The 25,763-nt window shown below is 41.2% G+C and overlaps 1 protein-coding gene across 3 annotated transcripts in view; it reads right to left on the bottom strand.

Moving 5' to 3' along the window:
• MPDZ (multiple PDZ domain crumbs cell polarity complex component) overlaps window positions 1–18,646 on the bottom strand; it is a 118,447-nt gene extending 99,801 nt beyond the window's left edge. For all 3 annotated transcript variants that reach the window (XR_012716981.1, XM_075279285.1, XM_075279273.1), the window contains exons 1-5: window positions 18,378–18,646; window positions 7,470–7,505; window positions 4,090–4,256; window positions 1,451–1,669; window positions 25–164 (exon numbers count right to left, since the gene is read on the bottom strand). Coding sequence is in view for 2 of the 3 variants with exons in the window: in XM_075279285.1 (XP_075135386.1) it covers window positions 25–164; window positions 1,451–1,669; window positions 4,090–4,256; window positions 7,470–7,485 (542 nt within the window). In the remaining variant the exon portion in view is untranslated. The remainder of the gene's footprint in view (window positions 1–24; window positions 165–1,450; window positions 1,670–4,089; window positions 4,257–7,469; window positions 7,506–18,377) is intronic.
• Window positions 18,647–25,763: the final 7,117 nt, after the last annotated feature.

The raw sequence follows: 25,763 nt of genomic DNA on the forward strand, positions 1-25,763 counted from the left end.
ACAAAATAAATTAAAAAATTTCACCTATGAGCAACACTTCCTTCTTGTATTTCCTGAATAAATATCCCAAGTTCGCCTCGGTTCTCACTTTTCAAGCCAACAACGCTAAAGCCAAGACTACCACTTGCAGGTTTAACCATGTCCAATGTTTCAATCTGACGACCCTGTACAATACATATATTAGAGTAATGTAGATACATTAACTCACTTTCTTATACAGATATATAAACACACAAACACATTATATATATTTAAAACATTTTTAGAAATGGCAAATACAGGCCACAGGAAGCTCTAGGGAGGAACGGTGTGCGATACTTGAAGAGGGACTACAGAAGACTAAATGATAAATATATTGAATTTACAAAATAAAAACAACTTGCTATTATTTATACTACAGATACAGATTGAGATACCGGGACAGTGTTGATAAAAATAAAGACATCAAAGCCTTGCCTGATATAACAGACTCAAGGTTCAAGGGTCAGGACACAATACAATTTTTTTTATATAAAAAACAAACGGTGGTACTTTCTTCAATCCGCACTTCTTTTTTTGGCTTCAAAACCACCGTAAGAGGCACATGACTAAAAGATTTTTAAGAGTCTAATTGTGATGATCATTTTTCATGGTCAAATTATCTGCAGAGCACATGTTTTCATGAGCCCATGAAAATGGACAAAAATAGGACATGTACAATTTTTTGACAGTGCAATGAAACAGATCATTAAAAAAAAAACTGTCATGCGAAAAGCCCCATTGAAATAAATTGATTTTAACAGTCCATGTCTTGGATGTTTCTATGGTTGTGTGAAAAGAGCCTTAAATTTGCAACAAGGGTTTTTAACATACACTGTAGAAAAGGGCTTGCCAGCGGAGCGGTCAATTGAGGCATTTTCATGTGGACTCCTTTTTGTTAAAAAAAAAAAAAAAAAACAACAACACACACGAGTGTTATCTGGTTTCCAAGAATGATGGCCTAACCTTATGATTGTCCGTTAATATTAGATTTGTGGGGGTCTGACACCCAGGACCCCCACAGATCACTGATACAGACTAAGTGCCAGAGCCATGCTGCTCTTCCATATACAAACTGTAGTGGTGAATGTAGGTACTGTAGCGCTGCGCCATCGGCCATCAATACTAAAAAGCAGATAAGACCTTTAAATGGGTTATGCCACAAAGAAAAAAACAGGAGGACCTTTCCAGCACAGCACATTCAAGCCTGACCAAAACCAGACTGAACGCGAGCATGACTGGTGGTGGACGGCCCTCCCATTCACTTCAATAAGAGCAATGGAGACAGCAGTAGGAACAAACTCAGCTATCTTCAGTGCTCACTTTCACGGGGCACCAGTAATGAAATAGCTGGAAGTAGAAGAGAAATTCAGACCTTCATAATTTAAAAGAACAAACAAAACAAAACAAAAAAAAAAACACACAAACATACTTGAGCCATTCGTTTGATGATCTGGTCAAAATCCTCATTAGCTGGTTTGCCATTGATCTGCGGAAACGTAGATGGCACAAAAGATTCCTCAGAGTTAAGTTGACTACCATTCTGCTGGGCCAGTGGGTAGGGCTCAGTCTGTGTTGAAAGAGAGCTTGATCCAAAGGGATAAATTTGTGCAAACTCTTTAACTGATGATCCAGTTGGTGTTGCATTCACCTAAAATTAAAAAAATAAAAACCAAAGTGCACCCTTTGTACAGCCGACTAAATTTCAAATTAACGTCTCCTCTTTTTGGGTTTTACTATTGCTTTTTTTGTTTCGCAACAGTAGAGGTCAACAAAATGACAACCACTGGCCTGAAATTGCAATGATATCCAGAAGAAACGTCGAGCACTCTACAACATGGTCAAATGGTAAATGTTCTGAAGTGGCCTTCCAGTCAGGAATTCAAAAATTGTATGCAAGTTGCATTAGTACGTACAGGAGATGACTGTTATTTATCTTTCTCAAACCTTACTCCTTGGCACTATTTTTTTTAGCTTAGTTTAGTTAGGGGTGATCTGTGATCTGGACTACAGTTTAGCTACAGTTTCTAGAGGGAAAGTCTGAGGTAGATGGAGACACAACCCCTGGGTGATCACGGGCTCAGGTTACAGCAGGTTGGGGAGAAGTTTATCTTGACATGGAAAACCAATACGGTCACATCACAGCAGTCCCATGATTTACCACAAAGTGAGTGCGACTGCAAGTCAACATGTAGCCTGGGCCTTACTGTAGTAGATCTTTAGAACCTTCCCTAGTATTACAGTAGTTTTCCTCATCTCAATAACTGACTACGGTTCTAAGATTGCAAAAAGCTACATTATGCTCATATTGAAAACTGGCAATTCCAGACAGATTACACTAATAAAGTCACAATCATAATTTACCTCGAGCCCCCTTTAATAATTGTATATTTTCATATTTACATTTTTATTTTAGAAGATAATAAAACAGTTACCGTACAATAGTAAAATTGAAGTAAAAGCTGAAACATTTCTTTTGAATCAAAGGAATTTCAGCGATAAGCAAAGCCCAGTATGGTATGAGATAAGTCTGCATATTTTATAAAGGACTCAGGAATTCAGAAGGTTTACAATATACTCATAATTTAGCCTGCCTTCAAATTCCAATGCTAGGGGTACTAGGAGTATACACAAAGATGCCAGTAAAGCAAAGCAAAAACATGTTCTTCTCAGTTAACCTAAGCTTGATTCTTCACATTAATTAGAATATAAAAGTGGTTTTCCAGATATAGGAAAAAACTAAAGGGATTCTATCATTGGAAAAAGTGCTTTTAAGCTAAACATATGTCTGAATAGCCTTTAAAAAGGCTATGCTACTACTACCTTTACTTCTTCTGTTGTCCCTGCCATTTCTTTTTAAACTGCTTTATTTCTTTATGCTAATTAACCCCACAGAGCACCCTGGGTGTTCTCCAAGGCCTCCGAGCACCCCCCAACATCATACCTCTAATACCGCCCCTCCACTGCTTGTGCTCTTTCTGCCCTCCTTCTCCCAAGATACTCCTCCTCAGTTCTCCAGACAACTACACCAAAATGGCCGCTCAGACATACCCAGTACTGTACGAGTGGCCATTTTGGTGTAGTTCTCTGCAGAACTGAGCAGTATTTTGTTTATATTTTACTGGATATAAAAAAAATTAAAACACATGCATAAATAAAAATAACATAAAAATAAAGCCCTATGTGTCACCGAAAAAAGACGCAAACATTAGTTGAATGAGATGTATGAGAAAAATGTTACAGCCCTCAAAGCTGCACATACAGCCTCAACACCTCCTGCCACCTCCAGCTCAAGAACATCTATCGAAGCCGCTCCTTCCTCACCCCTGAAACTACCAAGATGCTCATCCATGCCCTCATAATCTCCTGCTTAGACTACTGCAACACCCTTCTCCATGGACTCCCAGCTAACACCCTCGCCCCCCTCCAGTCCACCTTAAACTGTACTGCTCGTTTAATTCACCTCACCCTCCGTTCTTCATCGGCTGCTCCCCTCTGCCAGTCCCTCCACTGGCTACCTATAGCCCAGCAAATTGAGTTCAAGCTACTAATGTTAACATTCAAAGCCATCCACAACCTGTCCCTTCCATATATCTCTGACCTAATCTCCCGCTACCTGCCCACAAGTAACCTCAGATCCTCCAATGACCTCCTACTCCGCTCTTCTCTCATACGCTCCTCACACAACCGCCTCCAAAATTTCTCCCGTGCATCCCCCATACTCTGGAACTCCTTACCAAGACACATAAGACTGATCCCCACAATCACAGGATTCAAGAAGGCCCTGAAGACTCACCTATTCAGGAAAGCCTACAGCCTCCAATAACACTATCACCGCACTACCATCTGTACAGTCTCCCCCTCTCCTTCCGTCTCTACCCCCTTCCCCCATAGATTGTAAGCCCTTGCGGGCAGGGCCCTCTACACCACCGTGCCAGTCGGTCAGTGTTAGTATTATATCTACCTGTATATTTTGTGTACTGTATGTAAACCCCCAAATGTAAAGCACCATGGAATTAATGGTGCTATATAAATAAACAATAATAATAATAATAATAATAATAATAATACCTGTTCTCTAATATGGTGAATTGAAGACTGTAGGCTCAAAATTTGGTTGAAGAGAGGACTTTGTAGAACAGATTTTAACAAACACAACTTTTCCTCATTTGCTATATCCCCGCGATCTCGAACTTTTGTCTGTAGGCGGTCTACTGCCTGCAAGGCACGATGAGTATCTGCAATAGAAAAATTAAACATGAAAAAAATTAAACAAAGCTACTACCACTTACCAATACCAAAAAAAACCCACACACAACTATAAAAAAAACAAAACACCCATTCTCTAATCACATCACTACATGCATGCTGTATGTTTTACTCCACAGTTCCATTCAAGACACACCAACCCACCTAGGACTGGGTGTCATCTGTGGTCTGTACCATTCTCCATCAATGATCATAGTAGAAATATTCACTGGACTATGTGATTAATATGGGAAAATGATGTCATTTGGTAGACTGATGTAGATGGGAGGACATCATTTTAAGCTGAAGGGGCATGACAGTAGGAAATGACTGAAATAATTGCAAACTATATGTGTTCAGCTGGGTTCACATCTGCGCCTGCATTCCGTTCAGGGTTTTTGACCTCAAACCCACTTAAAAAAATGTGGAGAAAAAAATGTCATGCAAGCTTCTTTCTGCATTTTTCGGATGGATCCAGGTGTACCCCATTATAGTCTATGGGGTCTGTGAGTTTCCGTTCTTCGAACCCGAAAAAACAGAAACCTAGGTGCAGGTGTGAACCTAGCGTTACATAAATCACATGTTTTGTCACTGAATATGTGCAGATACGGTGTTCCTTTATAAAAATACTTGAACTTGCAGTAAATCATTTATAGCATTTCCCCAGGATTACGTCATCAAGCAATTATTGACATAACAGGCTGCATTGCAACAAATGTTATTTTCACCTAGTGCTAAAGGATTTATTATTAAAAAATTGAGACTTATAACAAAATGAAAAGAATTAAAGTTTAACTAAACTTTCAGACAGCTTTTGATTTTTGGCAGTATTTGAGTCATTAATACATTTTGTAAAATATTTTATTAACAAAATGTGTCTCCTTTATGTGAAATCCAGCATTCTTTCACTCTTCCCCTTGTTTCTGTATTGAAAGCTGTTTCTTCCTCTCACTGAATGTTACGGTGTATGGGAGCATGGGGCTGTGTAATATGTACAGAAAATGAGGGGAGGGGGAAGGTCACATTATAAAACGCACTAATTTGCTTTTGGAGTCATATGAAAGAGGAGATTTATATGCAGCTGTATAATATATATGATAATAAAATCCCAATTCTGACTGCGTTTTCAACCAGTAATATCTCTGGAAATAATTTAGATAGCAAATTTGTACGTTTTACAATGTAATAGATATACTTGTTCAAGTGACCCTCCCGATCTCAATTCCTCTACATGTTATACAGCCCCGAATTCCTGTACACAATAACATTCAGAGAGAGACAGAACCAGCTCTCAATACAGAAACAAGGGAAAGCATGAAAAAAAAATGCAGGATTTCACAGAATGGAGCCAAAATTGTTTCAAAACAAACATGATGGAAACTTTTTTCTGTCGTTTTTGTTTACTTTTGTAATGGGAAAAAAAGTCCTACATGAACTACTTTTTCACCCATGAGAAAAGTAAAAACACGATGGAAGAAAACTTCTGTCATGTTTTTTACATAAGGGTGAACTCAAATGGACACCAGATGGATCTGCATCAGACACTTAATGTCCGTTGCTCTCATCCTATAAAAGATGAGAGAAAGCAACATTAATAAAGGTAGTGTAAACCTACCCTAACAGTGTCACATAGCCTTATCCCTTTCCTGAGATCTATCATACTATTACGGAGGATGTCAGACCATTAAACATGGTGTCTGCTCATAAGCTAAGCAGCCGCCATAGCCACTGGATGTCCACTGTATTACACAGACACCTGGCGACGATAAAGCAGGCTCTGATTAAGGGCATTAACCCTCTAGATGCCTCCTGAACCTTATGTACACCATTAACATATTTAAAGGTTTTAACCATGTCCTCATGACTATACCGATTATGTTCTTTAAGTCTTTTGTCACATTTTATGCTTCAGATCCTTCACCATTTTAGTAGCCTGCCCTTATACACGTTACATTATCTATAGATTTTTTTGGTAGATGAGGTCTCCAGAATTTTTGATGTGACCTCACCAGAGCTCTATAACATTGGTTCTCAACCTGGGATCTGTGGGTCACATGGCATCTTGATACTTGCATCTATGTGACATACCGCCAGAGTGACCCACGTGACTGCTGAGGCCTAACATCATGCAGGACGCCAGAAGAGACCTGAACAGGACAGGAACCCTAGCTGAAACCCTGGAGAGATTAATAACACTGTTTGTTATATTTACTCCACTCAGTCTCTCATTATTACACTCTGGCGTCTGAAGGGAGTAAATCCAAGTACAGAAGTGAGTAAATTGGACGCCAGTCAGGAGACCGGAAGAGAAGAGGAAAACCTGTTGGAGCCCAGGAAAGGCTAGTAGCATGGTTTTAAGTCTGATCACCATCCCTGGGCTTCTTCTTATTATACTCTGGAGTGTTATACTCACGAGGTTCATCCAACACATATTAATACTTTAAAAGGGGTGTGACCAAAATAATCTCTATTTATTGTAATCAAGATAAAATGCCTAATTAATCGTGATCCCTAATTCAAAATTTCATTTCTATGAGTAAATAACAAGCTTCTAATCTTGTCTAAAACTTGATTATGTTAGGTGGGCCATGAGTCATATGATTGATGATTTTTTTGTGTATAGGTCTACACTTTCTCTTCTATCTATGTAACTGTGGACCATTAACTTACAGCATTTTTCACCCTTCCCCCACACTAAGGAATGTAGGCATTTAGTTCATTAAACAGTTTCCGCCAGAGAACAGATTCAGAACTGTTCATTTATACATTTTGCATTTGGTGGAATGTGGTAGAACATATTGTAATCATATAAAGAATATATAAAATGCATAATGCTTGGCTGACTTATCAATTGGATAATTCATTGTTCTGTTCTAACAGAAAAAAAAAAAAAAAAACGTTAACAGGGTACGGATCCATTAAATAATAGTGGGATGTGATGGATCAGTTGATGTCTGACTATTACCAGGTAGGTTATGTTTCTGTTATAGTGTCATTTGACTAACTCAAAAAAAAAAAAAAAAAAAACTAGAATGTAGCACTTTTTGTCTAATATTTTAGCTGGAATCTGCAATGGAACCTTTGATTCAGATATGAACATAACCTAAAATTCTGTAGTGAACATTATAAAAGTAGATCTGTTTATTCAGCAACTTTACTACCCCAAAATACTTATCTTTAATAGTTAATAACAAAGAACGCACCAATGGTTTCCAACATGGCTTACAGATGGTGGCTTCCTGAAAGAAAAAGAAAAGTAAATAAGAAAATTGGTTTCAGACAGTGGCTAAACCTTTCATGTCCACCAAGGTAGGGAGTGTATTTATAACATAACAGTGCTGACGGAGCTCTGAATTCAGTGCACTTCAGCTCTGCTGGTATCTTTCCATGTTGCATAGATATCAGTACTGTTCGTTTCGGCTACTGATATCACTGAACTGACAAAGGGGCCAGTCTCACAGCTTAGTGTCATCACAAGGCAGTGAAGAATTTAAAGGGATCCTATCATTGGATACCCTTTTTTTCTGACTAATACGTAAGAATAGCCTTAAGAAAGGCTATTCTTCTCCTACCTTTAGATGTTTTCTCCGTGCCGCCGTTCAGTAGAAATCCGGGTTCTCTTCAGTATGCAAATGAGTTCTCTCGTAGCACTGGGGGCGGTTCCCAGTGCTCAAAAAGCACTGGGGACGTCCCCAATGCTGCGAGAGAACTCTCCATCGATGCCTCTATCTTCTTCTGGAACGCCTTCTCCCTGTGTCTTCTTCCGTCCTGGGTGCCAATCTTCTAGGCCTTGGGCAGGGCAGACTGCACATGCCCACGGCCAAAACAAAATGGCCGCTTACACCAGCTTACTGTGTAAGCGGTCACAAGAAAATTGCTGCTTACACTGTGTAAGCAGCCATGGGCATGCACAGTCGGCTCTGCCCAAGGCCTAGAAGATTGACACCCAGGACGGAAGAAAACATGCAGAGAGGCCATTCCAGAAGACGATGGAGGTGTTGCTGGAGAGTTCTCTCGCAGCATTAGGGATGCCCCCAGTGCTGCGAGAGAGCTCGTTTGCATACCGACGAAAACCAGGATTTCTACCGAACAGCGGCGCAGAGAAGACATCTAAAGGTAGGAGAAGAATAGCCTTTCTTAAGACTATTCCTATGTTTTAGTCAGAAAAAAAGGGTATCCTCTGATAGAATCCCTTAAATGGAGGATGTGATCATTTGGAAATCATTATTTTGTTGCCACAAGGGCTCTGATGCATCACACTGGCTGATCCAAGAGATAAAGTGGGAACATAGACACCATTCTCTCATTTTCTTACCCTCCCCTCCACTTCAAAATCCACTACCCGCATAACCCAAATTTAGAAGATAGTTACTTGTGGAGCTGCCATATGAAACTAAAGTCTGTACACAGCGACTACAGAACGTGTGTTACATCACAACTTTGCTGTTCTGCTTATTATTTGATATGTGCATGGAAATATACTGTATATTGGGACTTTCAAAGATAAAGTTGCAATAAAAGATTTAAGCAATTTTTCAAATCCATCACTAACAAAAAAAAACAACAAAAAAAACATGCATTAAAACGGAAAACATGGATTTGTTGTTTTACCCCTTCTAAGCTGTGTGGACTTCTGTGAAAGAGGAGTAAACTCCCTGAATGCTGTGATCTCCTTCATGTCATCGCAGAGCTATTTGACTTCTAGGTGGAATCCACCTTTGCCTAGCTGTCTAGTAGTTGAGTGCATGTCTATACATTATTCAGTGTGCTCATATGCATTGTTTATAGGCTTTGAATGTGTATTGTCTGCGAGACGCATCATGCAGAGATGCTCTGTAACATTCATAGAAATCTGAGACTTATTGTTGCAACTGGAGAGTAGCAAGTTGTAGATATATGTGTAGCAGTAACACCTGATCAAAACGTATACTGTATGCATGGCTTCACTCTGTCCCTCTTTCACTTCAGCCAATCCCTGTGAGAACTCTTTCTTCATCTCGAGTCTCTTACGCTGGGTTCACACCAGCGTTCGATCTCCGTTCTGAGGTTTCCGTCTTCATGCATGCAGAAGACGGAAACCTGTCAGACCAGGTCTGGCCGTGAGCGCTGGTGAGCGTTTTGTGCTCTCCGCGGCTAAACCGTTTTTTTAAACTGGACACAAAGTCCTGCATGTCTGACTTTGTGTCCGGTTAAAAAAAAAAAAAACGGTTTTGCAGCGGAGAGCACAAAACGCTCCCGGGCGCTCTCTGGCGGACACTTTTCAAACCCATTCAAACTAATGGGTTTGAAAAATGCCTGCAGGTTTCCGTCTCCTGTCCGGTTTCGGGCAGGAAACGGAAACCTGCAGAACAAGCCCTCACTGTGCAGAATACATGCAAATGCACCAAAAGAAAACTTCGGTGCATTTGCATTACATTTCAGAAGGACGTAGGTTCAGGACCTGCGTCCTGTATCCGCGCGGAGATTCCATTCCCCATCCCACTTTAAAAATACAGAGATAATAAAAAAATCTTCAAGATGGACTTTTATCTCCACATCTTTCCGCCCTTTTCAGGCGAAAACCCAGCGTACCCCATTATAGTCTAAGGGCTCTGCAGGGTTCCACTGGTAACTGCTTTTTAAAGCAGATTAGGTTTCTATTTGTGGGGTCCCCAAGCGATTCTATGTTTCAGTACAATTCTGGGGATACCAAATTTATATAGTTTTATTTACATTATAACCCCTTAAGAAAAATCCAAAAGTTATCAATTTTTTTTTTTTTTACTGACACCTGTACTTTTTATATTACCGTGTACAAGGATGCATAGGAATGTTTTTGTTTGCCAGGCCAGGTTATACCATTTTGAGGAATGTCTACTGTGCCTTCACACAGAGTTTACGCTCCATGTATTCTGTCCATTTTACACGTGTAAAAATACACGTGTAAAATGTAGTTAGCCATTGAGTTCAAAGGCTTTTTCATATAACCCACGTCTTTTTGCGTGCGTGTAGACACACACAGAAAGACATGCATTATATGAAAAAGACATTGAACTCAATGGCTAACTACATTTTACACGTGTATTTTTACACGTGTAAGGGTGCACTCACATGGAGTAACGTGCCACGTGACCTGGCACGTACACACCGAGTGAGATTTTGAGCACCGTATACGGCGCTCAAAATCTCACTCGGCGTATACGTGCCAGGTCACGCGGCACGTTACTCCGTGTGAATGCACCCTAAAATGGAAAGAATACACAGAGAATAGACAGAATACATGGAGCGTAAACTCCGTGTGAAGGTACCCTTAATCACTTTTTATTCTAATTTTTACCAGAGGCGAAGTTTGTAGACCAGGCTTTTCGGACACAAGGATGCCTAATGGGTATATGTTCCACAGTATTTTTTTTACTTTTATAAGTATTCTAGGGAAAGAAGGGGGAAGGTGATTTGAACTTTTAATTATTTTTGTTTAATTTTGTGTATACTGTAATTATTAGACCCCCTAGTGGTCTTGAAACCCAGACAGTCTCATCACTAATGCAATGCATTGCAAAATGTTGTCACTTTACTAGTCTGCATAGAGCAGTATATGTCAGACAAGCCGGGGAGTTCAATAGGCTCCCAGCTGTCATGGCAATGGATTACTGTCCCCGAATCTCGTACCGAGCACTGACAATCCTCCCCAAAATGGCAGCACCCATGCCTTGCCGGGAAAATGGCACCTAGGTCAGCTGTGACTGTATCGCTGGAAACCTTAATACCTGCGCTCAGTATGGGCACCGATAGATTCATTGATTCCATTTAAATTAGGAATGCTGGATATCATTTCTATTTTTGCATTTTTTTCATATGCAAAAGTGGAAAAAAAAAAGGAGGAAATTTCTTTTTTTAATAGCACAATTACTATTAAAAATTTAAAACATATTTTTTTCTCTCTATTACAGAAATGTGTTGTCAGCGTTAGGGCTACAACCAGTATTGTGAGCATTTTTTTTTTTTCTTTTTTTAAAAAAGCAACATATTGTGCCCCTCCATGAGGTCATAATAAACATCTCGGGGGTCGCATTTTGGCTGAGTTCCTCAGTTACAGGAGGAATACAGCCTCCTAGTAGTATACAGTATACATCTAGGATCACATAAACACCAGCCTCGGGGGAAATTTGCACCATGGCGACTTTCATTTTATTGTATACACAATGATCAGGAAGGTAATCAACCATCCCTGCCTTCTCTTTGGCATGTCCAGCATCACTAATATCCAACTCCCCACTCTTGCAGTTGCACAATCTCTTGCAGCTGCTATCCCAAATGTAAAGCACCATGGAATTAATGGTGCTATATAAATAAATAATAATAAATAATAAAAATCTCTGTAAGGACATACAGGTAGGTCCTTTCAGATCAGATCTACATAGTCAACAGGCGGTGGGGCAAGGCATTAAAACTATAGCAAATTTTTTGTATCTCCTATCACAATTACCAAGAATGCCTATGACAGGAATTGTACTCGACTTCTCTTCTTACATTCTTGGTAGTTACATAAGATAGAAAATACAGAAAATGTAGGAGCACCCTGCACACAGCACAAAAGAGAAATACAAAACATTACTATAAACTAATACATACAAATTAGAGGTTCTGTTATATATATTTGGTCAAAACAGTAAGAAGCCCATCTGCCACGACAAGGTGACCTCATTCAGATGGGACCCTACACTAAATAAAATGCCTCTCTGACCCAAACCAGGGCAGAAATTTGTAGGTGGGCTTCTTATTGTTTGATCAAAAAAGTATAACAAAGAACCTCTAATTTGTAAATATTAGTTTATAGTAATGTTTTTTATTTTTCTTTTGTGCTGGGTGCTCCTACATTTTCTGTATTTATATATTGCCACGGTAGTTTAGCACCTGTTCACATTAGGATGTGCAGTCTGAATTTTCTTGTGTGTACATAAGATAGTAATGACTAATACCAAAATGCTCTCTTTTTTAATTTAATGAATCAGTACTGTTTCTCATGTAAGGAATGCCAGTGTATATTCAGTGTGCATGCTTATCACCTTCATTAAGCCTCATGTGATAACACCACACTATAACATAACACTTCTAGATATGCGGAATATGTCTTCAGATGCGCTTCAATCACAATGCTAAACATGCTGCAAAATCCTCAGTTCTGTGGTTGCTCAAGAATGATTGGAATTTGACTGCTATAATGGTTGGCCAACCACAATTCTTTTCCAAGTTAGTTTTCATACTTTTTCCTTAAGGGTTTCCTGATTAAATAGAATCCCATTGATTATTAACACATACAGGCATTTTATATACATTTTCTATATGGTAAACTGTAATGTGCAGTACCCTCTACACCTTTGTCTCAGTGAATATTCAAGCAGAAGCAAAAACACAAGTACAGACAAGGTGCTGTACATATCTCTCCGCTGGTGCTTTATTCACCTCATACAGGTCAGTGCTTCTATATGATCCTTCTGTTGCTCCTGAGTAATGATAGGTTCTCACCTGCGCCTGTGTTTCCGTTATTTGGGTCACCAAGCGTGCCCCAAAGAATGGAAACCTAATCAGATTAAAAAGATGGTTCCCTCTGAAACCCGCAGACCCCATAGACTATAATGGGGTCCACTAGGCTTCCATATGAAAAATACAGAGAGAAAAGTACTGGCCTATAAGGTGCCATGACCATAACTTAGCAGCTAGTAGAACGCCAACTCTGCTCGCTTTCTGTACAACTACATTAAAGGGGCTCTATCAGCAAAATTATGCTAATAGAGCCCCACATATGCGTGAATAGCCTTTAAAAAGGCTATTCAGGCGCCATAAATGTTACATTTAATCCCGGTCCCGTTTTTAAATAAAAGTATTAAAACATATATGCAAAACTTACCTGAACGTGCACCATGGGCGGGGATAAAGGATGCGACGTCAGCTTCGGGCACCCCTGCCTCTTCTGTCTTCTTGGAGTAACTCCCTCTGGTTCCTTGTCTTCCGACTTCTTCTCTTTAAATCCCGCGCCGGCGTAGTAGCGCATCTCTCCGAAGCGCTACTGCGCAGGCTCACTCGCGAACTGCCATTAAGTAAAATGGTGAATGAGCCTGCGCAGTAGCGCTTCGGAGAGATGCGCTACTACGCCGGCGCGGGATTTAAAGAGAAGAAGCCGGAAGACACGGAACCAGAGGGCGTCGCTCCAAGAAGACAGAAGAGGCAGGCGTGCCCAAAGCTGACGTCTCATCGTTTATCCCCGCCCATGGTGCACGTTCAGGTAAGTTTTGCATATATGTTTTAATACTTTTATTTAAAAACGGGACCAGGATTAAATGTAACATTTATGGCGCCTGAATAGCCTTTTTAAAGGCTATTCACGCATATGTGGGGCTCTATTAGCATAATTTTGCTGATAGAGCCCCTTTAATACTTAAAGGTGAACTGTTCTTCAGGGGTTAAGTTTGTAGCTACAATGATAGACTCAAACACTGACTAAAAACCAGTGCAATCTTCTAAACATAGAACACTTGATTCGGTAATAGGCTTTAACGCCAGATGTCATTACATTGGATAACACATGGCAAAAGAGATATGAAGAAAGGGTCTAGGAGGTTTGTAGCAATTATTAGGCCATTGATGGGTTAATCGGAGAGGCTTAAGGAAATATTTTTGCTTTGACAAAAGTTAATTACATGTTTCATTTCTTCTATTGTGATTTTAATGTAAAGAAAACACCTTCTTACCACAGTCCTGCAGGAGGGCTGGGTCTGGGCCCAGGGGCGGCAGGGGCTTATGTTTATTTTAGAGTCATGATGGCTCAGTAATTACTGTGGGCCTGTCAATCTCCAGCCTGTGTTTGCCCACATTCTTATCACTAATATACTCTAGATAAACACTTTTTCAACAATCTACAACCTATGTTTACTGAGCAAACAAACCATTAAAAGTCACAACATAGAATGGAACTCATAGTCATTTATGGGTATGGACACATGTTCTAGCAACTGCATGGGGCTGATGTCCCACCCAACCATGGTGGTCAATGCCTTGACAAATCTGAATGTAATATTTCAGTTCTACACAAACATTTCTACAGCAGCTGTTGATGCTATACGTGATGATGTTGAGAGACAAATATAAAGAAACAAGAAATGATGGAATATTTTTAACGTTGTGCTTCTTTGGGTCCAACCTAATGGACACTTCCGGTCATCTGAATGAAGAGGCAGAAGTCTCTTCACATGGCCACAAACTTGTTGGTAATCTGAGGTATTGCCCTCACATGTGTACAGACATTGGATACCATGTGTGGTTGGGAAGCTATGTACAGGTGCCACAAATGGTAACCAAGCCCTAATTTTAAGAGAACCCCATCAATGACCCAACCATAAAAAGTTAATTGTTAGCAATGAGGGTGTGCTTCAATAATGAGGCTTTTACATGTACATTACAGTGACAGCACACTTAGCACCCATAATACAATCCACCTATGGCAGCCCAATGCACAATGTTGTAAATAAATTGTCCACACTGTAAATGTATTGTCCACACTGAATGGCCACTGATTGCCGCTGTGCAGGTGGCCACCAAATGTCACCCACAAAATATATGTATTGAGAAAGGTCCTGTATTTCTGGGACTGAAACGATGCTATGGAATAAATCCTCACTTTTATTTTTTCATTTATTTTTGGAGTGCTGTCTATTTGTTGCAATATATATTAATTTTTTTTTTCTTTTTTTAGCTCAAAACTAGAAGAAGCAGAAAGGCAGTGACAACAGAACTCCAAAAACAGAAACAAACTACACCAAGATAGCCCTATAAGGAATTCATACTTGTTATAGCAAACAAAATAATTCACCTCAGTAAATATATATTTACAACAGCTCAAAAGAAGAAGAAAAATTAAAACCACATCAAAAGAGGCGGAGGTTGTGGCGTCATCCAGATAGCATGCCATGCATGAACTATTTTGAGATATGAATTGATTAATATGCATATACTGTCTTGTATTTAGCATATGTATATAAGGATGCTAGCTTGATGATTTTATGTGGATTTAATTTTTTCCGTTTGTTAAAGTAATAAAATGTGATGTAAATATATATTTACTGTGGTGAATTATTTTGTTTGTTATAACAAGTATGGATTCCAGATAGGGTGATAGATTCTGTTTTAGGGTAATTAGCCATGCTTCTTGTATCAAATATACATGAAGAAAAAGATGTCCGGCAACTCTCCGATAAAATATAACTTTTAATGATAATGTCATAAAATGACAAAAAATGACATAGCACAGAAAAAAGGAAAATAATAAACCCCCTAAAAAACGCAGACGCGTTTCGGAACACAATGTTCCTTCCTCAGATGTTTTTTGGATGCTTTTTGTATACTAGGGGAAGAGATGTTTGTAGGTTATGGGTAGTCTGGGTAAAATAAGTAATTCCCATCATTTTGTAATAGGTTTCAGACATTAATTGTTAAAGTTATGGACTATATATGTTGTAGTATAGCACATATAAAAGACCTGTACTCAGAGCAGTGGAGTCAGTAGACTGACAGTCATGGTCAGACAGAAACACTAAGGGCACTTGGACATGATTGAGACTCATCTGTGCAAAACATGCCTAGGAATTAGAGATGAGCGAGTACTGTTCAGATCAGCCGATCCGAACAGCACGCTCCATAGAAATGAATGGATGCACCTGGTACTTCCACTTTGACGGCGGCCGGCCGCTTAACCCCCCGCGTGCCGGCTACGTCCATTCATTTCTATGCGAGCGTGCTGTTCGGATCGGCTGATCCAAACAGTACTCGCTCATCTCTACTAGGAATCACTGTATTATGGTCATTCATGATTCAGTGAACTCCCAAACAGCCCAACCGCTCCAGTAATCAAGTAATAGTGTTATGTCGGTTTATTACTATAGTGATTCATTACTGACTATGATGCAGTGACTCCTATGCACACAGCCGACTTCATTCCTGGTACTACAGCCCACACATGAACCATTTTCCACAGATGGTATTCATTCAGTTGTGTACAAGAATCTCAATTCATTAAAAAGTCATTGAAGACCAATGAACGTAAACAACACAAGTACACAACTAACAATGCACTAATTAATTGTACAATATTAATAATCATATAATCAAAAATAAGTCATTTTAATATGACATCAGTGACAGTAAGCTTTTTTTTGGCTCCACCCAAAATTGGTTCTAATGTCGCAGCCCTGACTGTACAATGTACAATCAGAACCTCCCATGCTTGTATATAAGACTTCTCCCGAGTTGCACCACTTCTCTGGAATGCTCTATCCCGGACAATCAGATTAACTCCCAATTTCTACAGCTTCATGCGCAAACTAAAGACATTTCCCGTACCGTAATTAGAATCCCTAAAACAACCCCTCCTCTGTCCCCGCTCCCACAATACCCCACAAGATATGATACCGTTTCAGGCGAACATTATATGTCCAGGCACCATCTGCATGTAAAAAGACACGACTGGTGACAGCTCATATAGTTTTATGTTTGTGTAATGACAGTAACCCGTTACAAAATTGTCAGACTACTCTATAAGCAATGCCGCCCCTGCTACCTCGTGTCACCCCCTCTACCTCATAGATTGTAAGTTTTTGCGAGCAGGGACCCTAGTTCTATTGTGTGAACTGACTTATTACTCCGTAATGTATCTTTATATCTGTACTTGAAGCCTACAAATTGTACAGTGCTGCGAAATGTGTTGGTGCTATATAAATATAACTTATTATTATTATTACAATGTCACTACTGTTTTAAATTATTGCAAAAAAAAAAAAAAAAAAAAAAAGACATGACTGACAAGATAACCATTTGGGCTATGGAAAAATGAAACTATTGAAGCTGGTGGTTTGGCCTACTGACTCCACCGTGGGGTACTTATAAAGCTGGTACTATATTCATACACCTGTGCTGTTTTGTCCGGTCTTGTATAAGACAGACACAAACAGAGCTTGAGGGACACCATTGGCTATAATAGCGTCTTGACAGGTGTGTTGGGTTTTTAAAACTGAAATTCCCAGACGAAAAGATGAGCTTGCAGCAATTATATATCTGGTAGTTTATGAAGGATCGGTACCAGATCAGGACATCCAGCGCAGATGTCAACTAGCCTGGATCATATGTGATACTTTATCATAAGGATAGGTCCAAACCTAAGTATCTTGTAGCAAGGAATCGGCTGAAGGATGAGAATGTCAGCGTAACACGTACAGTAGTTAGGGGGCGTTCACACTACCGTCTGTGTCCGACAGGTAGTGTAGGGTTTTTCTGTCTGCTTGAAAAGTCGGACATCTTTACATGCGGACAGTGAAGGACGGGCACAGAGTGCAAAAGAACACACCCAATGTCCATTTAAATAAATGACAGGTGTCACGGACACAGCTAGTATCCGCTCCTAATGTCTGTGCCAGATTTTGAGCGGACACTACCTGTTGGACACAGACCGTGGTGTGAACGCTCCCTTACAGGCAAACACTGCCACAGGGAAGATCACTGATCTCAGCAGACACTGGAGTTTGGACCATGGGTATACCTACACAGCTTGCTGGCAGAAACACATAGAAAAGAATGGCATTAAGGCTGGATGACATGTTCATGAAGCCTTGACGTGTGACTTGCAAGTCACTGGCTTTACGACTTTGTTTGCCAGAACAGAAAACTAACACTGAGCTGCACAAAAACCGAACAGTCATCTCAGGGGATCTATGTCAAGTTAACGGATTCCATCATGAGTGAAGACCACAACACAAACGTGAACAGTGCCTTAGAAGGTCAGGTGATAAGACACTAAGAACCCAACTAAGTGAGCTCTTTGTCAGTCAGCCCCCACACATTCCTAAGTGAACCCCAACTTCTGGAACATTATGGATGCAATAGACACTAGGCCTTGTAGTATTGGAGAAGAGCTCAGATTAGCACATCCCCTCTCCTCAGTCTATACACAGAATGCCATCCAAGCAATCCCAGAGAACAAGCAGCCTGTGCCGCAGCACAAGTCAGGGGCCTCTCCCATAGACTAGTGCATCCTCCGAGCAGATAACTGTACACACAGCCGCCTCCCCTCCCCTCAGGATGGCCACCTGTTGATACGAGCGGTCCGGTAGTGTCCACGTCCTCCCCGCCTGCCGCTGCGGTCACTACATAACACCTCAGACTCTCTGGGGATCTCGGACACTCTTCGATGGCCGGAGGCCGCTTGCGGTCCACGCTCCGTGACGTCACCCCGCTAGCAGCGCTCTGACGTCATGGGCAGTAGGGGCCGGCCAGCTAGAGCGATGAGAGGCTTGGGATGCGGTGGGCTGAGGAGGGGGCAGCAGCAGGGAACAAAGGCTGGAGGCGGAAGAGCTTCTGCTTGGGTACGGGACACACAGGACGATGGAAGGCGTGTTCTGCTGCGGCTTTACCATCCGTGTACTGTTTCACACGAGTGTCTAATATACACAATGGATCTTGGCCTTTTAAAGGGAAACTCCAATGCGAAACCGTTATCGTCCATATAAGTCTGTGTTCACATTGTGGACTGTCATGTATGAGGCTCTCTGTTTTTTCCGCCAAATCAATGCACACTGTGTCTATGGGGCGCAACAGATAAGATTCTAAAGCCACAGTCACACAACAGTGAATAATTGCCGCTTGTTGTCTTTTTTTTTTTTTTTTTTTTTTTTTAATTTGACATGGGGAGGTGAAAGGAAAAAAAAAAATACTCGCCTGTCACCGGTGCTCTGATGTCCTTCAAGTGCAGTCTGGTCCTGATGCTCCGCTCTCTTCTTTTACTAGTAGTCCCAGCGGTACTGTGACGTCCCATGTTCGTTCCGCTGCGGCCGGTTGCATACGACCATGCTGCTAATGGCCTGCTGTGATTTAAATGGATTGTATTATTAATTCTCTTTTTAAATTAAATACATTCCTTAAGAATGCCTATTCTTTTACCTTTATTACCCCGATCCGCAACACCGTTCCTAAGAAATATCTTCTTTATTCCATATTTAAATGAGTCTTCAGGCAGCACAGGGGGCGTCCCCTGTGCTGTTCGAAAACTCTCCAGCCACGCCTCCATCTTTTTCTCCAGACCGCCTCTTCTTCCGTGCCACCTTCGTGTCTTCATCCAAAACCGCTGACTGTGCATGTCTGTAGGCCGTTTTCCTGTGGACGAACAGGCTCCCAGTGCTGTCTGAAAACTCATTTACATACAGGAGAAAGAAGATATTTCTCAGGAGCAGCAGCGCGGATCAGAATAGGTCTAATAGGGTAAGAGAGGAATGGTCTTTCTTAAGGCTATTCCTATGTGTACTTAGTTAAAAAAGGGAATTCTAATGTTAGAATCACTGTAAAAACATGGGCTGCACACAGGGATGTCCTCGGTTGCCTCCTATGAACAGGCCATGCTTTTGCGTCTCCTTTCACTAAAGAGGACCTTCCACCACTTGGGGCACATGCGGTTTTATGTACCACTAGAAGGCCGACAGTGTGCACTGTCGGCTTTCCCGTTCTGTGCCCCCGGTGAAGAGGTGCGGGTACCGTAGCTCTTCACTGTCAGAAAGGCATTTCTGACAGTCAGTCAGGAACGTCCTTCTCCACAGCAGCACCTATAGCGCTGTACTGTGAGAGCGGTGAGGAACGTCTCCCTCCCCGTCTGATAGTGCTCATCCATAGACGAGTACTGGGGGGCGTTCCTCCCCCCTCTCACAGTACAGCGCTACAGGCGCTGCTGTGAGAAAGGGCGTTCCTGACAGACTGTCAGGAACGCCCTTCTGACAGTGAAGAGTTACGGTACCGGCACCAATAGCTCTTCACCTGGGGCACAGATCATGAAATCCGACAGTGCACTGAATTCAGTGCACTGTCGGCTTTCTAGCAGTGTATAAAACCACATGTGCCCCAAGTGATGAAAGGTCCTCTTTAAATTAATAGGAAGCACGGGCCGTGAAATAGGACCTGTCCTATCTAATGCAGCCCCAATTGTCAGCCCTCTCACGGGACCGTGAAAATCACGGTCGTGTGTATGGGCCTATAGACACAGGGATGTCATAGGTTGTGACATCCCGTGTCCTTCGCTGAGGTCACTGATTGGTCACATGCACATGGGACAGAGCTGGGGGGGTTATTTCACCTTGCTCAGTCAAATTAAAAAAAAAAATTAGCTTGAACAACCCCTTTAAATTCAAAGTTGGTGAAAAGGAGATATTTAAATGACCGTTTTACACTTAATGTATGGGGGATCCAGGAACACATTTTTCACATCCATCTTGCACCTCAGTCGTCTGTAGCTTAACTCTGTTCACACTTTCATTACTGTTTCCCCATAGGTGTGACTCCAGCATCTTATGCATACCATTGGGGATGAAGCCATCAGTTGAAGTGTGAAGAAAACCGAAATCATAACTGTGTCAGAGTCTGGGGTTGCTAGGTGGGGTGGCATAGACACAAAAGTCCAGTTTCTTTAGTCCAAAACAAATTTAGAGTTTTATTTTCACTCAACAAAGGTAGTGCAGCAACAACAGGAAACAATACAAAAATAAATCCCTGCCCGGTTAGGCTCTAACTAAACATAGAATAGGTTACCTCACCTAGAATAACAGAAATCCAAAAGCCAGTTGAATCATTCAGGACACAGCTCCAAAAACCAACCTCTCTGTTTGGCACTCCAGCCAAGCTCTGCCAAAGTCTGCTGCTGGAGCTGGCTTCTTAAAGGGGCTCTATCACTGGGAAAAGTCATTTTTATCTAATCACATGCTTGCATAGCCTTTAGAAATGCTACTTCACACTCACCTTTTGTATGTAGATTGCCTCAGTGGTTTCTGAATAAGTCCGTTTTTATTCATATACTAATGAGCTTCCAGCCAGCTCAAGAAGTTCCCAGCAGCCTCCTCTCTCCTATTATCTTCTATGTGTGTAAAGCAAACAGGAAGCTGAGTCAGCAGCAGTCTCCCATAGAAAACAATAGGAGAGGTGTGCACGATCTATCGTGCACCAGTCTAATTAGCATATGAATAAAATCGGACTTATTCAGAAACCACTGAGGCAATCTACATACTATAGGTAGGTGTGAAATAGACTTTCTAAAGGCTATGCTAGGATGTGATTAGTTAAAAATGACTTTTCCTAGTGATAGAGCCCCTTTAAACTCCCTTGATGAGCAGACTCTCTGCAGCTGAGTCACTGCCAGAACATCCTCAAAGTGTGGACTGGAGGGGGGTGGAATGACAGGTCCCACTACCAACCTACCTGCCATTCCTAAAAATCCAGCTCAATACTGAGCATTTACCAAAATGCTCAGCAGACGAAAGTTGTCTGCTGAGAACAAACATTCCTTCTGGAGATTTCTCATCTCACCCATCTGAGTAGTCTGGGTAAGATGTACACCCCCTCCATTACCTGACCAGCCATCAGCTTACAATTGTTAATGTTCCTCTAAAATCCGTCCATCTCCCTACAATCAGTGGCAGAAGCAGTTGCATAACGTGTACTCTGTGCTGCTGCTCCATATAAACTCTAGGGCTGACAATGGTGTTGGACTTGGCGTCAGAAACGTAGTTTGGCCTACCAGCTCTACAGCCCTGTTTAACCTCTTATGGCATGTTGATTTTCCCATTATTGTGTTTTCATTTTTTTTTTTACTCCCCTGCTTCCAAAAGCCACAATTGTTTTATTTTTCCATTCAGAGTGATATAGGAGTTTAATTCTGGCGGGACAGATTGGCGCAATTCAAAATACTATACAAAGTACTAAGAAGCCGGGAAAAAAATCTAAATTAAAACACAGTTGTACCAAATTCCCTATGTAAATATTGAAACTAGCAGGCTGGTTTCAATAGCTATATTGCTATGCCAAGCCTGGGAGCCTTCTAAAAGCTCCAGATTGTAATGGTAATGTGGCTCCTGCGATTGTCCCACAAGAATGCTACCCCGTTACTGATCATTAAATAGAAAGTGAAATAAACACCCAGATGTCATGCTCGCGTTTAACCACAGCATCTGAATAACTAAATGCCTGTGACCAGGTTCATTTTTGATCACGGGCACTGCTGCCTGGTTTATAAAACTGCAGAGATCCTGAAGTTATGACACCCACTTGGATTCTTCTGCCCCAGATTTTTTTTTTTCTCACAATGGGTAGCCTGAAAAAAGCACTTCAAAATTGTTAATACAATTTCCCCAGAATACAGAAATAACCTGTATGTGGTTGTAAACTGCTGTATGTGTACACGACCGGGCTCAGGAGGGAAAGAATACTGTTTGGTTTTTGGAGGGAAGATTTTGTAGTACAGATCCAGCACAATGGGAACCCCCCAAAAAGCGACCCCCATTTTGGAAACTACATCCCTCAAGGAATTTATCAAGGGTATAGAGGGGATTTAATCTCATAGATGTTTCATAGGCTTTATTAAAGGGAGTCTATCATTTGAAAACTAATTTTCGACTAAAAGCACATTGAAATATCCTTTAAAAAGGCTATTCTACTCTTACCTTTACCACTTTGATTCTCACCACCGTTTCTTCAAAATTCGGTTTCTTCTAATGATGACCACGGAGCCCTGGGGGCATTCCCCCAGAGCTCGGAGCACCCCCCTGCGTTATATATTGGAACACCCCTTTCATGCTTGTGCTCTGTCCCCTCCTCCTCTTCTCCGGAACTTGGGTCTTGCACAGGCCTCTGACGCCACACTGTACCTAAAATCTTGAGCATGTACAATCGGCTCTGCCACTCTGGGTTCGGGCAGAACCGACTGTGTATGCCCGAGTAGCTAATTTGTGGTGTTCAGCTACATGAGTATACTGTGCTCGTATGCTCAGTTCTCCAGAGAACTACACGATCCGATCGTACTGCCTGAACCCGCAGTGACAGAGGCGATTGCACATGTGCAAGATTTTAGGTAGGTACAGTGCGGCTTCAGAGGCCTGTGCAAGGTACAAGCTCCAGAGAAGAGGAGGAGCGGACTGCGCAAGCATGAAAGGGGCGGTGGACATGTATGACAACGGAGGATGCTCGGAGTGCTGGGGGAATGCTTCCGGTGCTCCGTAATCCTCATTAGCATTTAGAAGAAACCGAATTTTGAAGAAACAGCGGGGAGAATCAAAGAAGTAAAGGAGATAAGTACCTGTAGAATAGCCTTTCTATAAGCTATTTCAACGTGCCTTTAGTTGAAAATGAGTTTTTTCAAATGATAGACTCCCTTTAACATTGAAATGGAAATGAAAAAAGTTGTATTTTTGGCATTTACCCCAACTTTTTTAATTTTCACAAGAGGTTGAAAAAAAATAACATGCACCCACAATTTTATGCGATTTCTCCCAAGTCCGAAAATACGCCTACATGTGGATGAAAACTGCTTTTTGGGCACATGACATGACACAGAAGAGGAGGGGGACATTAGATTTTTGAAGGGTACACTTTTCAGGTGCCATGACATATTTGCAGAATGCCTAAGTTGCCAGTGCACTGGACAATACCAAGAAGTAACCTCATTTTGTAAAAGGCACTCTGCAGCTTTAAAATTAATTATCAATGGATGTAGTGTCATTTTGACCCCATAGATGCCTTCTAAAGTAATTTTCCAAACATTAATGTGCAAAGTGAGAATTATATTTTTTGAAGAAAAATCCCATATCAGCACCCACTTTGTGTCAACAAAGACATGAAATCCTAAAATGTTTATGTGTGGTATCCAGGGCATAGAAATGCGGTATAGTATACTTGGGCACAGACTGTTGTTTGGGTGTGAAATGAAAAAACATTTTTGAGAGAAGTCCTCAGTAGTTAATACCTTTTTTAATGGCTAACTTAAAAAAAATTTCGATGACATATATCGAGCTTTCGGAACTACTATAAAGGTCCCTTCATCAGGATGTTGTTTGGGTGCACAGTATGATTCAGAAGGGAAGGAGAACTGTTTTTGCAGTGCAGACTTTGAGGGACTGATTACCCATTCAAGGAATTTAAGGGACAGAAGTGATTGTACAACTGAGAAGTTAAAATTTAACTATATAATTTCATCCTGAAATACACCATTTTAATACATTGTGTCAACAGAGAGACAATCCAAAAACTGTTAATTGTGTTATCCGGGGTACAGCAACTTTTGGAGTGTGTGAGCGTGGAGTGCACTCGACACTTGCAATCTTCCAAGTACAATGTATTGCATTATACTTTGTCAGATATGGTTAGGAAGACAGTCTGTCTCGTCAAAACAGAAGCAGAAAGAGGCAGACCCCAGGCTGCGATGGAAACCAACCAGTCCCTCCACCCCAAAGTCCACGGTTATAATTGACCTCATCATCTAAGGAGCCAACACCATCTATCGGAGGATAGCTCTAAGTGTAGGTGTTATGCTAGATCACATGACCAAGTTTAACCTATGAACCTCGGTCCGTGTGTTTGCTGGATTTATCAGCATGACCTTCATAACAGGAGCAGGCCTCTGCATCCCAAAGACATACTGTCCCGTACTATAACATGGTTAAAGGATTGTATCCAGAGAGTTGTTGTGGATGACTGCTTCCCAGATTGTTTCTCTGTTATACGTGATGTAGCCCAGAGTTCAAGGGGTTTTCCCTTCTCATTGTTTCAGCAGTTTGCCTATTGTCTCTTCTCACTTCCTGTATTTATTACCCCTCCCTCTTGCTGAATGGGACACTATGAGGTATCACAGTACTTATGCAGATCAGATAATATGCGCATGTTTATAGAGAACAGTCTGAGTGTTATTTGTGTGCTTACATAGAAATATAGAAGTTTGCTTTATCAGCAAACTGCAATTAGCTGAATTGATTGTCTGGCAGCAGGAGTGACACCACTTGTCCTTTCTCACAGGTCTGTGGTTATGGTAAACAATGGGCAAAACAAGTTCACATATCATGCAAACAAAGCAGCATTTCTAAAGCAATATATTTAGGAAAATAGATAGTTAGGATCCTTGAGATGGGACAATCCCTTTCAGTGCAATCTCCTGTTATTTAAAGCGGTTTCCCCATGAACATAATCATATCTAAATTTGGAGATAATTAAGAGTTAAACATAATTACAACAATCAATAATTAAACATTTTGCAGAGTTTTAAAGATTTTCTGTAACTATCTTAGTGGTGACATCTGTTGTTTTAATTGGTTGCTAGTGGATACAACCATGAATGCAGGACCTTTCTATAGTTATAAAACCAGCCATGATGTCCTTATTGTGGACAGGTTATGAGGCAGGGGCCCTACATGTATAAGAAGACAACCGAACCACCATAAGGACATCATAAAGAGCATGTCATCAGTCACCCAGTCCCCACTCACTGCATCGGCGGCCGGTGACCCCACTAGCATGTGCGAGGTCAGCAGAGGGGGTGATCCTGTGGTGCCTGAAGATGCCAGGTGAGAAGAAGTATGAGAAGATAGGTGAGTATGTGACTCTCTCTAAACCCCTTATCTCCCCCACCTTCCGAGGGCATCTTCCAGGGTCCGCATGCCTCAGCTTCTCTCGTT

The sequence above is a fragment of the Leptodactylus fuscus genome, chromosome 1 (genome assembly GCF_031893055.1).
Source record: "Leptodactylus fuscus isolate aLepFus1 chromosome 1, aLepFus1.hap2, whole genome shotgun sequence".
In the NCBI taxonomy this organism is placed as follows: domain Eukaryota; kingdom Metazoa; phylum Chordata; class Amphibia; order Anura; family Leptodactylidae; genus Leptodactylus; species Leptodactylus fuscus.